Source organism: Drosophila teissieri, chromosome 3L (genome assembly GCF_016746235.2).
Source record: "Drosophila teissieri strain GT53w chromosome 3L, Prin_Dtei_1.1, whole genome shotgun sequence".
Lineage (NCBI taxonomy): Eukaryota > Metazoa > Arthropoda > Insecta > Diptera > Drosophilidae > Drosophila > Drosophila teissieri.
Genome location: NC_053031.1, coordinates 23,219,078 through 23,235,487, shown reverse-complemented (window position 1 = coordinate 23,235,487; position 16,410 = coordinate 23,219,078). Strand labels below are relative to the sequence as shown.

General features: G+C 43.9%; 6 protein-coding genes across 9 annotated transcripts; 3 read left to right on the top strand and 3 right to left on the bottom strand.

Moving 5' to 3' along the window:
• The first annotated feature begins 566 nt into the window (after positions 1-566).
• On the top strand, positions 567-1,354 carry LOC122617580 (ER membrane protein complex subunit 4). The gene is made up of 3 exons (XM_043793494.1): positions 567-740; positions 801-930; positions 983-1,354. The coding sequence occupies exons 1-3, from the start codon at positions 685-687 to the stop codon at positions 1,295-1,297; spliced, it is 501 nt and encodes a 166-aa protein (XP_043649429.1). The 5' UTR covers positions 567-684; the 3' UTR covers positions 1,298-1,354.
• Positions 1,284-3,264, bottom strand: LOC122617581. 3 transcript variants are annotated; one of them, XR_006325954.1, is made up of 4 exons: positions 2,112-2,348; positions 1,972-2,025; positions 1,622-1,915; positions 1,284-1,437 (listed from the first exon to the last, which is right to left on the bottom strand). XR_006325954.1 is itself a non-coding variant. In XM_043793496.1 (4 exons), the coding sequence occupies exons 1-4, from the start codon at positions 2,922-2,924 to the stop codon at positions 1,374-1,376; spliced, it is 216 nt and encodes a 71-aa protein (XP_043649431.1). In that variant the 5' UTR covers positions 2,925-3,264; the 3' UTR covers positions 1,284-1,373. The 3 variants fall into 3 exon arrangements, 2 of the variants coding, with proteins under 2 accessions (XP_043649431.1, XP_043649430.1); XM_043793496.1 differs by lacking the exon at positions 2,112-2,348 and adding an exon at positions 2,910-3,264 and having other exon boundaries at positions 1,833-1,915; XM_043793495.1 differs by having other exon boundaries at positions 1,833-1,915.
• A 229-nt stretch (positions 3,265-3,493) lies between these two features.
• LOC122617582 (single-pass membrane and coiled-coil domain-containing protein 4 homolog) lies at positions 3,494-3,898 on the bottom strand. The gene has a single exon (XM_043793498.1). The coding sequence runs from the start codon at positions 3,771-3,773 to the stop codon at positions 3,597-3,599; it is 177 nt and encodes a 58-aa protein (XP_043649433.1). The 5' UTR covers positions 3,774-3,898; the 3' UTR covers positions 3,494-3,596.
• Positions 3,899-5,737: 1,839 nt separating this feature from the next.
• Positions 5,738-6,187, bottom strand: LOC122617927. The gene has a single exon (XM_043793986.1). It carries the CDS (start codon positions 6,185-6,187, stop codon positions 5,738-5,740), a length of 450 nt encoding a protein of 149 aa, XP_043649921.1.
• Positions 6,188-10,698: 4,511 nt separating this feature from the next.
• On the top strand, positions 10,699-12,197 carry LOC122617272. 2 transcript variants are annotated; one of them, XM_043793055.1, is made up of 3 exons: positions 10,699-11,022; positions 11,076-11,261; positions 11,352-12,197. In XM_043793055.1, the coding sequence occupies exons 1-3, from the start codon at positions 10,819-10,821 to the stop codon at positions 11,958-11,960; spliced, it is 999 nt and encodes a 332-aa protein (XP_043648990.1). In that variant the 5' UTR covers positions 10,699-10,818; the 3' UTR covers positions 11,961-12,197. The 2 variants fall into 2 exon arrangements, with proteins under 2 accessions (XP_043648990.1, XP_043648989.1); XM_043793054.1 differs by having other exon boundaries at positions 10,702-11,022; positions 11,310-12,197.
• Positions 12,198-13,300: 1,103 nt separating this feature from the next.
• Positions 13,301-14,240, top strand: LOC122617746. Its single transcript, XM_043793722.1, is given in 3 exon segments — positions 13,301-13,907; positions 13,910-14,061; positions 14,063-14,240. Coding segments are annotated over 3 exon segments (774 nt in total). The 5' UTR covers positions 13,301-13,412; the 3' UTR covers positions 14,190-14,240.
• Positions 14,241-16,410: the final 2,170 nt, after the last annotated feature.

Sequence of the window (16,410 nt, the reverse complement as noted above, 5' to 3'; positions counted from 1 at the left end):
CGTATTTCCAAACAAGAAACTGCAATTGTTTATTGAATTGCAAAAACATAACCTTTCAAGCAGCATATAAAGAACGCTCTAATTTAATTAAATCCGTATACATAATTATTGGATGATTAAAAGCAAAACGAATAAAAGAAAAGCCCAACCAATCACAGGAGAAAGGAAACTATGGTATATGGTATAAAAATGTCTTTTTTAAGTTATTTTTGTCCTCTCCCTCCCCCTCATCATTTCATTTTAATTATATATATATAAAAGTAATATTAATGACAAAAAACTGTAATTGTAATTGCTCTTTAAAAATACAACAAATACCATTTTAATTTTTAACCCTTCTGTTTCTTGTTGTTTCATTAAAACTCACGCATATACATAAGATCATATTAAAAAGATAAGTACTACTTTAAAGGTAATTTGAAATAAAATTTAAATAATAAAGGAAGTTCCTTCCCTGCTAAGGATGTTTGCAGGTGCGATTTAAAAAGTCCGTGCAAAATCGTATCTGTGTATCGATTACCATTACCCGTTACCATTCACATTAGTTGCCTATCGAACTGTCTAGCAGTGCTCGAATTTCGGAATTTAACGTTGAACAACACTAAGCGACCAATTGTCGGAAAAAATCATTTTATCATTTCATTTTGTAAATTAGCAAAAGAATAAATAAAAGAACAGCACAGCATGTCGGCCAAACAAAATTCCAAGAAGTTCAAGTGGGCGCTGGACTTTAACGTGAGGTAAGGATTGCTAGCCTGCGCGGAGCGGCAAGTTTTTACCTCATTTGCTTTTTCGTGCAGCAAAAATGCTGATATTCCCTCGCCGCTGGGCTACAATCCATCTGCCCTGGTGAACCAGAGCGAGGTGGTTCGCGACCAGCGTCTGGTTATTAAGAAGTCATGGGACCTCGCCCTGGGACCCCTTAAAAACGTGAGTAGCAACCTTTTGTAAGGACCCATTGTTAACCTTTGTATTCCCTTAGATTCCCATGAATCTCTTCATCATGTACATGTCTGGAAACTCGATATCCATTTTCCCTATCATGATGGTCGGCATGATGCTAATCCGGCCTATTAAGGCCATCTTCACCACTCAGGTGACTTCCAAAATGGCGGAGGGAGCCCAGGGAACTGGCCAGCGCATCGTCTACTTTCTGGGCAACCTAGCAAACGTGGCCTTGGCCCTCTACAAGTGCCACAGCATGGGTCTCTTACCCACCCACGCCTCCGATTGGCTGGCATTTGTTCAGCCTCAGACTCGCCTGGAATATTACGGCGGAGGAGTTTCTTTTGTCTAGTCTTACACGTATAACTTTTCTTTATTTGATCATAGATAAATTTGTTTAAACTTAAAATGAGGTCTTATTGCGCCAGTCAGTCGTCTAAAATCTTCTTGGCCTCCTTTTTGATGTCATCCACTAGTTTCTCGCCGGCCGATCTGTTAATGGATATGATACAACATTTTAGATTCAGAATGAACTGCAATAATCGGGGTCTTTCATTCTTTTTCAGCTCCTGGCAACGAGTTTTGATTTTTAATTTAAAAGTTAGTAAAGAAGTCTTTCAACCACAGTGGAATTAAATTGTTTGGATTAAAAAGCCGTAAAAAATTTGAAAATCACCACTTATCACGACTGCACCCGCATTTTTTCAGCACTTCCTATTTTCATCATTTGTGAAACAAGCATGTGGGAAAGCTCTATATCAAATAGCGCAAAAAATCTAGGTATAGCTTATGATTTTTATACAATTTAAGTTACAAAGGTCTGTCTATGACTCATTTGAATTTAGTGACGGCAACGTTATCCTTGTACAAAACTACCAGGCTTTTACTTGTTCTTGGTTTGATCGACTAGTTCCTTGAGTTTCTCGTTAAAACGCTGGATCAGTTTCTGGGGATCATCCACTCGGGGGACCTACAAAAAAAACAATTGAATTATAAGAAAAAACAAATATCAGCCAGTATGCTTACCTCATAGTTCTGTGAGACATAGATACCCGTATAAACCCCGGCGCCAAAGGTTAACTGGAAATGTAAAAGGAGAATGTCGTAAATAAATTCAGGTGTTTGAGGTGAAAATCTTTCTGAAGATGCGGATTTCGCATGCTAACCGTGGAGAAACATAGCACTCGTTTGAAAGTCCAAAAACGTTTTTTGGGACAGCACGGCAAGGGCTCGCGAATTTCCGGGGGGCAAGTTTTCGCAGAGCGATTCTGCCCGCCAGTTTTGAGCCTCAAAACCTGCGCCCCAAGTCCCAGCAGTTTCATTTTAGCTTCAATTCGATATAAACGATCAATTTGGTGAGGCTTGTGTTGATTTTAGAAGAGTCCGGATCTGTTTACTCCTGACTTGTGTGGCAGTGGTCGACATGATTTCCAAGGAGGAGGTGATTATTTGATTTATTTGAACATATAAGTTTTTGAGGCCTTATATAACCTTCGATCACAAGTCACTTTTATGTATTAACTAGCGCACACTGGGAAGTAAACTCAAATGAATTTGACTGGTGTTCTGGTGCACTTCCTACCGTTTTACCAATCCAATTTTGCTTTGCCGGAGCAAGAATGTTTTCAAATGTTGAAAGTGATTAAAATTTTAGGACTGTTTTATGTTTATTCGTTGAAGTAAGACATTGGGGCGGTATTTTCAAACACTTTCAAATGTATTTTATTTAGGCTTTTTTAATCAAATAATTGGTTTTCATTTTCATCCGGTAGACAATTCATTATCCCACTGTGCAAGGGAGCGTCATCGCCGGAAAAAGCAGCATAACCACAAAAACAAAACAGCAAAGCAAAGTATCCCGTCTCTGATATGCATACTTTCTGATACTTTGAGGTGTGCAGTAGTTCATACGTGTGAAACAGGACCTTGAAAACACCAGAAAGCTGGGAAACCGGAAAACTTACCAGAAACTTCAGCATTGTCGAATAATTGAAGGAGCCCTTGTCGCCCGCAGTCGCCAGCGTGAGAGTTTTTGCGAGAGTGAGAACGTGAAAAAGAAACGTCAAACGACGCTGCTCTGGCTGCTCTAACAGCAGCTGACTGGCCCACTGCGATTTCTGTGTGGTTAGGTAATCGAGTTTGGCAGACTCTGATAACGATGCAGTTACTTTCTTTCGAGCACTGAACTTTCACTTCAATTATATGTATAAACAATTATATTAGTTTTCGGTCACTGACTTCGATCTTCTCGGTGGACATGCGTTAGTAAAACTGAATCAAGGGCAACGCGATTAAAAGCTAAACGCTAAACGGCGAAAAATAAAACCTGTTCGTGGATGCCACTACCTTCCCTAAAATATATGTGGCTCTTGTAGGATTTTTACCGATTCCTAGTGCTATTTTTGATTTAACCGCCAACGCGATAGACGGTTTTCAACACTGCCAACGCCCGCAGGTCAAATACAGTTAGTGCCCAATTCGCTAGAACTACAATTGTCAGCAATGTGTTGTTCGTGTCATGAAAGATACAATGTAATAAAAAAGACTCTTTGGATGGACGAACTGCGATTTAATCTTACTAATAAAGCTATATGTCTTTACAAGGATTTAATTGCACTGCCCGCGACTATGAACTACAATTTATGACTACGTTAGGCGAAGACCGCAGGGCGGGTTTTCAGATAGACGAACAGCACCAGGAAAACAGCCAAAACGCCGAGCGCCGGCAGCACCACGGTGCGGATTTTGGCCTGGCTCTCCAGGTTGTCTAGCTTGCGCTCCTTCTTCTGCTTGCGCGTCTCCTTCACCTTTCCCTTCAGCTGGCGCATTCTAATCCCAGATAGTTTTTGCGATTGTTCCTTTAACCTGGTGACGTGTGGGACTCGATTCAACAAGTTGTTTCTGGGCCAAAGAAGAAGAAGAAACGTTGGACTGGGTTTGATTTCGAGCAGGCAGCTTTTGACTGCAAATTGCTGCTTAATATTTCATGTAGTTTCTAGTCGGGTTACTCTGCTTACTAGTCAGCTGACTATGAGCAGTGTTGAACAGTGTTTTTGCAAATGTTAAGCGCGCGCTTGAATAAGTCAAAAAATTAAAAAACTTAATTCATAAGTTTAAGCCCAACAATATACTTAGGACTGTAAAAGTGATAAATCTGTGATAAATTTTAAAGCTATGGCGTTCACACAAACACAGACAGTTATATTAAATTTTCTTTCAAGTGAAAATTGGGACGAAAATACTATGTATAAACAAATATATACACATAAAACTTAAATCTGTTTTTTGAGGACAAAAATAGGAAAAGTGTAAAAGTAAACATACAAAAATTTGTATGTGATGTTGGTGTGTAGTTGGTGGAATTGAAAAAAGTATTACAAACTTCTTGCAGCGAATAACAACACATTTATTGTATATATTATTGGCTTTGAGTTCGCTGTTTGTCAAAGCTACACAATTTGTGTTCTTCTGAACGTACATGTTCTCTTTAAGTATCTCTTTTGGCGATACAACTCGATTAGGACTTTGCTTTGTATAGGCCTTAAGCGAACGCCACCCACTCGGCCGATGTTATGGCGCTGCGGAAGAACCTAACCCATATTTTCCCCTAACTGGCCTCCGCCCCTTTAAGCCCTTTAACTGCGCCCGAAGCCGCCGAAATCAGATACGCCAGCAACTATTGCACCTTCACCTATGAATGCGATTTCGAAAATGTTTGAGCAGTTCGCAATACCCCCAGGGGTCGCGTCTCTGCCACGCAGTCACTGCTTGGGCTTCTGCCACGAGTGCTGGCTGCTGCACACTTTATGAAGCAATAACAATGCAGACCGCTGGCCGGTAACCGTGGCCGAGTCGCCAATCAGTCGGGACGCACTGCCAAGTTTGTGCATCGGTAATGAAGCCTCGCTGGCCATCGCACATTTCGGCATCTAATTTTGCCCATTACCATAAACGGCAACCCGATCAGTTGGACACGGATTATTTAGCCGGGCCCCTAAAGGCCTAGACCTGCCAGCCCGGGCGAATCCTCATGTTACACACAGATTGGCCTCAATGCGCACGCGGCTGTCCGAATGTCGTTCCCCGCCAGGTCCAATCTGAGTTTCCTGGTTCTGGCCAGCGCTTACGCGACCATGGCGACCATCGGCCTGTTCGTTAGCTCGCTGGCCAGATATGTGTGTTGCCGCTGATTGGACAGGCCGCCGTCCGTCAGCGCGGTCCACCTGTCCGTCCTTGGGGCCGGGAGACAAACTCTTAGTTAAACTCCTTGTTTTGATTGCTAAGCCGTAAAATGATGGATTACCGAGTTGGGATTTATTTCTTGTTACGGTCATAATAGATTATCGTTGCTCACTCATTGTCAGAGCTGCCCCTCCCTATAGCTGCTCGGCCTACCGTTTGGCCAGGGACAGAATTGCTATCGTCGGAAGATTTAACAATTGATGGGGCATGTTTCACTACAAGCCCTCCGATCGCATTATGCGAATGATCAAACGCATAATTAAACGCAGGTACCGCTCAAAATATTTGTAACGAATGCGGGGAAGCATTCATTTATTATCAAATTATCAAAAAAGTCCACAGTTGATATGCTCTCGTATACAGATAGCTGTTTTATTTGGGTTCAGATATTTACTTTATAGGGTGGGAAAAAACCGTAACTATTATGACATTCTTCGGTGAAAATACGTGTAATAGGCTTAATATGTGAATCAGCACAGGCTTAATAATTTAATGCATTTCACTAAAATGCCAAAAGTCCTTATTTAATATACTCTGTAACTGAATCTGTTCATCCAAAATAGGCTTGGTAGTACTGGGACGCGTCTACATATGGTGCCGTGTGTTGTGGGCCTCCGATGAATTTGGCGAATGTAGCTGGCTGGACGAATCCCACGGCTCCGGCCGGATAGTATGCGATGGTGGGAGTTACCGGCAGTGCTGGCCCTGGAGCAGGAATGCGGCGTGGCACAGGATCTGCCTTGGGTTGGGTTACCTCCACCTCCTCGGCGGCGTCGTCAAGATCCTCGTGCGCTTCACTGTTGACCACAAGGCGAGCGGATTTTGATTGCTGGGAGGTTGCCGAGAGGCCGAACTGTATAGAAGGCTTAAAGCCGGCTGCTGGATACAAGGCCGCTTTTTGCTGATCCGCTGGGCCAAGATGCTGCGCGGTCACGCCCACATCCGCCCTGACGAGACTGAGTCCGGCGAGAAGACAAACAACCGTCGAGCTGAGTGCCATTGCGATGAATATGTGGCGCTGAGGAGGCAGGTCCAATTTATACAAACTGCTTAGGATTCGGACTGTGCGTCTCACCGAAAACAATTTTGACATTGACCCAAAAGCAAAGCGAAGCCCGAAGCTCGAATCCATCACCTTATGCACCTTACGAGAAGTGCACTTGGCGCTTCATCAATATGCAGCCAATGTTCTAATACTCGCCCGATTGCGGTCGCCATTAGATTCGGTCATTTTCCAGTGCACAGTGGTCAGTAGGCAGGTGATTATGCAGATGGAGGTGGTAGCAGTCCAGTCACGTCCGCGTGCGACACCGTAAATTAAGCCATCTACTCCGGCGTGCACACATTTCTCCGTGCGGCTCCTCCAGCAAACGGCGATGAAAAATGCACCATAAATCCCCGCAAAATGGCGGCTGCTGGCTGCTCGAGTTGTCTAGCCCAATATTTACAGCAGCTTCAATAAAAATTCAGCGGCTAATTGATGTAATTAATTTATTAAATTACATTTGCCACTTTTTGCAGCGCCTCATGCCTGCTGCCTGTCTGCCGGTTTTCACCATCTCCGTGCCCATCCCGTCCCCGTCCACTTCCCGACTCAACGGGAGGCATCCACAAATGGACAGAAGTTGGTAGTTGGCAATCAGTTTATGGGCCATAGAAACTGCGTTTGGGCCGAGAAAACGAGACGTGATGCGTTATTAGCATGTGCTGGCCATCCGTGTCGGAAAGCTTCTAGCGCAGCCGGGGAAACTGTACTTCGTTTCGATTAACGTTCTGCCATTGTTAATTGGCGAAACTCGAAAGCCATCTGCAGCCCGAAATTGGCCTTCCAGAGCACTTCCATGCGTCATCTCATCTATGATGGGTGCGAATTTGTGGTGAATTGCATTCGGGCTCGCGTGCGCCAGCTTCCTAGCCGCATACATCCGGGATCATATAAAGAATCGGAACGCCATCCAATGCGATTTACATATATTTTAATTCACATGATTGCGTGTACACCATACAGTGGTTTTATGTATATATATGGTCAAAACCTTTATTTCTGTTCGCAAGTGTTTTCCATCCATCTAATATTTTGAAGTCAATAAGAAAAATGTTTGAAAAGCTCTTCTCGGAAATCCAGCAGATTTCACATTTAAGCAGAAACTGGTCGTCATATTTCAAGGCAATCGGAGGCCACTCCAGCGTCACGCATGCGTCTGTGCCCCAGCTTCAGATTCAGGCTTATGCCCAGGCTCATCCCCATCCTCATCTCCATTCCGATTTGTGTGGATGCTGCAGCTCTGAATTGATACGCCCCGTGCACTCACAATTAATATTGGGCTGACCAAGGAGATGGTAGTTGGAAGCTAGTAGCCGGGCCAGAGATTTCTCTAATGCCCGCCCGGTTTTCAGGCGCTATCACTTGATTTATTTTCCTTTTTAGTGTCTTTTATTTTATGATTTATGCAGCCACCATTCGAGTGCAGCTCTCGTGCCGTAGTATTGTGCCCTGCACTGTGCTGCACTGAGCTCGAGATGATCATCCTATTGCACCACATCGGCTGCCACCACCGGCAGCTTGCCCGTCACGTTCCAGGTCGACGACGATCTGCTGACTCAGGATGCCCATCTCTCCGCAAATGGCCAAGCAGGCAAGTGGACAAGTGGCAGAAATAGACAAAGGCGGCGTTAACGACAATTGCGCACTAATTATCGCCTCATGCGATGCATAGGGGATCGGGTCTGGGAGTGGGACTCTGAATAGCATTCCTGGCGGGCGTGAATTGAATTCCCTGCATGACGGCCGCGACGATGCTGATGGAGATGAATGGTCTGCTCGAGGATTGCCACCTGTCCGGTGTTCGATCCATCGCGATGGTCACTGGTAACTACTTCATTTAGAAGCGAATGCCTTCGCGCTGCAGTTGGTTGGGTCGCGGTTTGATTTATGGCGCGGGAAATTAAAGTTGCGCACACTTCTGCGTGAGTTGCAGGAATGCAGTTGGCTCATTAGCCGGACAATGCGTCGCTATTTGGGTTAGGTGCATTGAGTTTTGCCCGTCATGGTTGCCAACGGCGATGGTCAACGCGGAAGCGCTGCGCTAGGATAATTGCATTGGGCCAGGTCGGGTCTTCGAGACCCATCCAACAACCATTCAAAATCGTTGACAAATAACGCCAGAGCAGCGGTGGGGAATATACCCAGAATAGATTGTCAGAATCCAAGACATACGTAAATGGCACGGTGTAAGGTGTCAGTCATCACCACTGACAACTATCAACGCACAAGACCACACAAGTCCGAGCTCCGATTCCTAACCCGATCACTAATAGGGAACCCGTGTTCTTAAACAAGCTTGGAACACGCAACTTGTACTTGCTTTACTTTACATGCAACGGGTAGTTGCTTGAAAGTCTAAGGTAAATGCATGTGCATGTACGTGGCTCAAAAAAAAAATTTGGTCCAATGCAAATCAGCTGCCATTCCGATTTGCCCATCACTGGAGAGCCTTGCTGCGAGAACCCACTGGGAGACGGCCAGTCCTAATTAGCCACTTGCCAGAAGATCAATGAAGCATTGTCTTGGCCACGTGTCCTTTGTCGGTGGTTGGTTAACTGGGGTGTGCCACCATCCCGGCACCTTGTCACTTGAAACTCAAGGCAGGATTCGGGTGCCGTTGTCACCGCCCTCCTCTTTTTCCGGTGGGTGCCATATCATATGCATTGGGCTGTTGTGGTTACTCAACAGCGCGTAGATCTGTTTGGTGTCGGTTGCAGTTGCTCTTTTCAGCCTATGACGCCAACTTGAATTTTATATGCAGCAGGGACAAAAACTCAAGAGGCGTAGGCGACACTAAAAGCTGCATTCTTAAGGATTACACCCTATGGGGTGGGGAGTACTTCCTTCTAAGCTCTTACTCTACGTCCAACTGGCAATCAAACAAATATTGTGTATAGATAAGTATATATATAAAAGAAACATGTATTTATCTTGTTGAAGTATCCTATAACGTTTTAATACGATTGATAATTTTTCCATTATGACAGTATTTAAAAATTAAATAGGACTCGTATGCATTGTTCAGTGAAAAGTTATTTCCTTGCTTTAAATGCTTCCGAACAAGTGTCGCATTATAGGACATTTTTTTTTTGAGCATTTGCTTTACTTTGCCTCAGTCTATTAATTTCCCAGGTTAAGCGTTCGAGGTTTCCATGAAATATAGTGGCATGGGAAAAGTACGCTCAGACTTTCCACAAAATAATTTCTCCTTATTTTTACTGCATTACATAGATTGGCAAGTTCATGACACCACGTGGGCAAAACAGAAACACTTGGCGACAGCGCAACAAAATCGGGTTTTGGCTCAAGCTGGTGCTACGACAACAGGTTGCTCTGTGCCCGATATCAAATTTCAAGTTCGGATGGCCAATTGGTGTTCAAAACGAAACCGAACGAAGAGATGCGATGCCAAATAATATAAAAACCCCTTGTTCAAAAACCAAGCCATCCGGTCTGTAATTTGTGTCCGTATTCTGGAAATCAAATGAATTTGCAGTGAATTGCATATGATACATGTTAGGCAAATATTTCTGATAAGAGTTTAAATTTTGTATTTTAACAGGGCTTTGCACGCATCAAGACGTGCATACTAAATTACAGAATTCGAGAAAACAATGCCAGCTCTTGTCAAGGAAACTCTTTTCTAAAACAGATTACTTCGTGTATCCCTGACCTTTCCAGAAAAGGCGTTTGATAGCCCACGAGAACTCCAGGTTTAGGACACTAAATAGATTCTCGAACAGACTTAGATTGAATGCTTGTACATAGATATATAATGACACGCAAAATGAGGGAGATGTGTAACTAAACAAATTGTTGGCTAATATTCCCTTTTTTTGTAAGAGTCACCCAATAAATTGTTTTTGTTTTTGAAATCTAAGACCTTACCATTAATCTAGTATATGGCCGATTCTGAGCAACGGACGGGCGGTCGGACGGTTGGATGGACAGACAGACAGGCCTAAAAGTATCGTAATACGAAACGCTAGGCACTAAACGTCGCAGACTTAATAAAAAACTGATTAGCCGAGGAGCGAGCGAGCATCTGATAGACGAAGTGATCAAGTGTAGCTTTTCTTCTGGTTTATTAGTTGCCTTGTCCTACCCCTAGGACATCGGTTACACCTCAGCAAAGACTGTTGCATGCCACGGAAGAAACGTTTTCATCAAAGCAAACCATCACTTGGGAGGTTGGCGGCCAGTGGCACTTATCATTTATAAAGAAGAAACAGCAGCGCAGCAAGCGCAGCGAATTTAATGGACTGTAATTACGCCTTGCAGTTGCTTGTCTGTTGTGCGCTATAGAAAATTAAGACCTAAATTTGCGTGTGCAAAACTTACGACGTGTTTACGATGCCTCAAATTATTGGTTGTGCTAATGCGTTACAGAAACGCGAAGTTAATTTCCGCTCTCTGTGCTTTGCGACTGGTTATCACGGCCTCAGCCGTGATAAAGTGGACTCTGTGTCAACTGTCAGAGCCAACTATTTTGAGTCAAGTATTTCAACAAGAATTTACATATTTAAAATTTGCAGTGATAGGTTTCTACTTATCCTAGCGTTGGTAAGTTGGAAATTTTTGGTTAAATGGATCTGGAACGTGAACTGCCCTTCAGCGATGTCTCAATGGAAATTGATGTGCCCGAACCGTGGAGTGATGTGAGATCGTCAGACAGCCTGCTTACCCTGAAGCAGAGTGGGAGCCAAGTGACGATAAGACCATCCGGGTATGAGTTAGCTGATTTATCCGATCTTAGCTCGGACGACATTCACCTGAGTCTTCTAGTAGAGGTTTGTATGGCCAAAACGGACGCTCGGTAGTTTATAAAAATCTGTCGCCGCAGAAAGGTTTAATTGATATTGGCTCATTGGACAAACCCTCGGCCACAGACCTTACAAAGGACAATCCGAGGCTTTTGTCCAGGTCGGCGGATCGTGGTGGAATTGCTGAAATAGTCAAGGAAATGCGAAACGAATTCATGAACAAGCTGACCTCTAAGGCTAAGAGCTTCAAGGAAATCCTGATAAAGGTAAGAGTTTCTTGCAGAATTTCGTATTCCTCAATGCTACAACTCCAGAGAGGCTTGATGGAACCAAACGACGAAAATCCTATTCTGCAGAATCACGACTCTGAGAATAAAGAAAAGACCGAAGATGAATCTCAGATTTCACGGCGTAAGAATAACGCGGGCAAATCTAAGAGGACATCTTTAGGGGAAGGCGACGTCAATCGAAATGGTGAAATCGCCCAGCTTATCAATGAAATCAATCAGTTTACTTCTGGCATGGACAAAGATCCGAACACTGCGGACTGGTCTCTTTTCCGGGAAAGCCTGCTTAAAATACATAAGTACTATGTTAGCGTCAATGAGCCGGAAGAAAAAGACCAGGAACGACCAATTAGCAATATCGGCGCTGTCAAAGTTTCAGAATCAGCATACACCAACAAGCCGTTGGAAGACCTCAGCAGTCGGGCCAAGTATCTCCGTAAAAATATCCGAGGTCTCGAATGCAAGATGCTAACCCTCGACCACTCCGTTGATGACTTTAGCGACAAGTTAAACCGCAGCTTGAAAACCAACGAGCAAGTGGAGCGGGAACTGGTGGCGATTGCACTGGTGCGCGATAAAATCGGACGACGCCTTAGCCAGATGGAAGTGGAATTTCGCAGGGCCAAGGAGCACTTATTTCAACGGGGCAGGAACCCAAAACTCCAAAGCAATTATTAATCTTCTTCAAGCCATAACCCTGGTTTTGGATCAGAATAGGAGTAAACCAGTAAATCGGGTTAAAAACATTTCAAAGTAACACTAATAGTTATTATTTAACTACTGAATTTTGCCGCCCCAATGAGCATTTGGTATTGATTAGTTTTGATTATTCATACTTGAATAATAAAATATGAAAAATGTTAAATGCCGACAACTTTTTAACGAAATAATAATAAAGTAGTGCACATAAATTTATTTATTTCAAGTTTTGTTAATATTATTGTTAAACAAGAGAGAACGCTATAGTCGAGTTCCCCGACTATCTGATACCCGTTACTCAGCTATTCGAAGTGCGAAGGAGAGTCTTCAGCACATACAGTTTTTGGCGGTTTTGTGGGCGTTAGAGAGGGCGTGGCAAAGAGTTTTTTTGCAAATCGTTAGAAATTTATAGACTAATATAAAAATGAAAAAATATCAAAACATTTTTTAAAAGTGTGGACGTGGCAGTATTGGGCAGTTTGTGGGCGTTAGAGTGGGCGTGGCAACATGAATCGACAAACTTGCGCTGCGTCTATGTCCCTGGAGTCTGTATGCTTAATCTCAACTTTCTAGCTTTTGTAGTTCCTGAGATCTCGACGTTCATACGAACGGACAGACGGACAGACAGACGGACAGACAGACGGACAGACGGACGGACAGACGGACATGGCCAAATCGACATGGTCCGTCCGTCTGTCTGTCCGTCCGTCTGTCTGTCCGTCCGTCTGTCTGTCCGTCTGTCTGTCCGTATGAACGTCGAGATCTCAGGAACTATAAAAGCTAGAAAGTTAACTTTAAGCATGCACACTCCAGAAACATAGACGCAGCGCAAGTTTTCCGATCTATGTTGCCACGCCCACTCTAACGCCCACAAACCGCCCAAAACTGCCACACCCATACTGTTGAAAAATGTTTAAAAATTTTAAAATCAAATATTATGTCCTGTCAAATATAGTGTCCTTTTTTTACTGTAGATATTTTTTAATAAATTAAGATTTTAAGGCGTACCGTTTTCAATGACCATTTCCAATGAGTGAAACGGCAGGGTGGCGCTCGAATCCAGTAAGCCGATATCTAAAAGTCGCATCACTTGACTTTTTGTGTTATATTTAACAAATTTCGCTAGGATGTCGATTCTTTTTATCGTTAGGCGCTAAGGTAGGCTCTGTTTTTAAGATTAGTTCCTTTTGGTCCGTAATGCAGCTCCAACACCTTAAATTTTTTCGGCACATAAACTACCCTTGTGAAATGCCCTTTTTACATATTACACTGCCCTTGATGACTTAGTCCACAGTGTTCTTGCATTTACCGTCCATTATGTGGCGCAGGCGCAGTCACAACTTCAGTCACAAATCCTGGTTTCAGAGGGTCCTCCGACGATTACGACGCGTTTCTACATCTTGCCTGAGGGACACAGGTGGAACTTGGAAAATGGAGGAGTGTGCCAATACCGGCGGCATATTAACGCAGCTGAGGCAGACCGCTCTGCAGTGGAGCAAGTGAATGACCTGGCGGATGCCGGGCTATTGTTTGCCCATCTGGAGCCGGCGGCTGAGCCGCAACGTGAAGGGTTGCCAGCGGCACTACAAAGCTACTCTGAGCCAGAACTTCCACGTGGAGGTGACGGGTTGACTCGGTTCGCTGTGGGGCGGTCTTTATCCGAGGGCTGCTTGGTTCGACGGGAAGGTGCGTGGGAGTCAAACGTTGGGATACTGCGTGGTGGCCTGTTGTGTGGCCAGTACATTCCGCCACCTTGGCGAGTGGTGCGAAAAGCTGCTGGACGCTATAGTGGTTAATGGAGACCGATACTACCGCGCCAGCGTGGAGCTGAGGTAGCGTTGGGACCTTCATCTGTGTGTGGACGATATGTGCATCGACTTACGATTCTCGTGCAACTTGAGCTGGTGGCCTTCGGGCATGTATATAGCTCCCCAGCCAGCACCGAAATGAGTTTGCTAGAGGGCCTCAACTACGTCTTTACGCGCTTTCAGTGTGGCGTCCTAGAGTGCCAGGAACGGCACTTCTCCTTCGGACACAGCTCCAGCCACGATGGTGGCTACTTCCTGTTCTACTCTACTCTACTCCATGGGCGCCTCCTACGTGCTGCTGGCCAAGCAGCTGCAGATGCTATTCTACTGCGTGGTGGTCACGCTCAATTTTCGGCGCCGAAATGTTAGGTTCCGGCTCGATAATGCAGTTGTCGTTTGACACGGAGTACCAATTTTGATTTTATTTTACCTCTCCCTGATTTCCTCGAAAGTTTGCCAAGACACAAGTGTATGATTTCTATGCGACAAATAGCAGCAACCTTAAGCATTTTATAAGGATGTTTGTTTCTAAAATCGATTTAATTAAACCCTGCACATTTTGTAGTAACCTCGAACTTACAGAATAAGGTTTTTAAGAGAACCTCCTGCAACTCAAGAGATTTCTCCACGCCTCACTGTGTGGCAAAGCAACCAACTGACTCAGAAAACCAGTTCCGTTTCAAAACCAAAACAAAAGAGTTTCTCTTCTCTTTTTGCCAGTTGCGGAAAGTTAAAAATAAAACACAAATAATAAATAAAAGCAAAACCTGTCCTCTACGCAAATATGCAAAACATTGCACGGAAACTGTGAATCAGGCTGAGAGGTACGAGAACGAAAATAAACGTAAACAGACCAAAAGGGCAGGAATGGCACGAACTGTAGGCAAATAAAACAAAACTGCATTCCAAAAACTCAGTCAAATGCAAAAACGGCAGTGAGGCGGCGCGCAGCACGAGACAACTCACAACTTCTAAAAAAGGGCAGCTCAACCAAGTGGAGTGGCAGAGTGGCAGAATGAGCGAAAATCGACGAAAACAAAATCCGGTTTCGTTTTCTACCAGCACAGAACAAGGCCCGGGAACCGAACGGAACGGAACGAAACGGTTCGGGAGAGGACAGGGATCGGGGACGTTTGTTGTGCAGCCTTTGCTATGTATTTATTGCATCGTTTTTGCTTTCCGCAGATGCAGACAATAGAGAGAGGGGAAGAGGCAGTGGGAGTGGGAGTGGGAGCTAGCCGAAGCAAAAACCCCCTGCCAGGATGGATTGCCCGGGAGACGAACTTGAAATTTAGATTTCGAGAGCAGCCGCCAGCGATGCAGGCGTCGCAGTCGCAGCGCAGTGGGCAGTGGGCAGCGAAGAGCGCAATTTGGGGAGCTCTCTCCTGCAGGTATGCGCACTGCAGAAGTGTTGGTGAGAGCAGGAGAGTGTGGGCATGGGCGTGGGGTTGTGCATTTGGCTCGAGGGCTACCAAGCAACAATTCCTTACCGAAACTGAAATATTCGAAAGCCCCAGTCATAACATCAAACTGCAAACAAATGCCAAGCGACAAAAGTTCGAGGTCATTGCATCATGAAACACCGTTCTCGCCGCTCTTCACTGGGTGGCTAAAAAAAGAGCCAAGCTGAAATTAGCAAATAAAGTAATGGTAAATGGCTAAAAAGTGAAATCCGTAAAAACTAACTAGAGCCAAATACGAGCAGCAAAAAGCCATTGCAGCGGCGTGCCGCTTAGGTAGTTGGGGCTGCTAAGGCAAGATAAAAGATCTTGAACAAGGATTTGGCGAGATTTTACATAGTTCAAAAGGCCAAACGTATCGTAGCTATAGTCCAAGCAAGAGAGAATGTGATCGAGGGTTAGGGCTCAAAGCAAATGTATTTGCTTTATTAATTTAACAACAGCAATACTGAAGAATCTGAGTCTCGTGGGTGGGTTTTATCAAATACTTTAAAAAACATTATTCTAATGTTTTATGGTTTGGTTTGGTTTTATAGTGTCGCATGCAATTTTCAAATAATATTAAGAAACATTTTTAAAATATCAAAATGAAGAGGAATGTATATCTGTTCCGCGAGTACCTCAAGAAATTGGCACGGCAAATAAAAAAAATTATACTTAACTTTACTTTACTTATACTAATTTTGTATTGCCATAACATGATAATTATTTAAATACAGCATAAAAATAGTAATAGCCGAAAATATGTACATATATGTACATACTAATTTTTAATACGTTTCGTAAATTACAAGCTTGGGACGTGTAAAAAATGTTGCCCCGCCCACTTTGGGTTAAAAAACTCGCGCTGCGATTATGTCTCTGGAGCCTGCATGCTAAATCTCGACCTTCTAGTTTTTATAGTTCCTGAGATCTCGACGTGCATACGAACGGAAAGACGGACATGGAAATATTATAATGTTTAACAGCTAAGTCAAGCGGGGACTTTAACTAACGCATATAAAAAAAAATCCTTTAAAAAAATAATAGTCACGGCATAAATTTTTAAATAATATTTTATTAGATCATATTACAACGAAACTGACCAAAACTTTAATATAATTCGTTTCCCAGATCAGAATTGATTTTGGCTCGAGCACATATACGCTGCCATACACACTT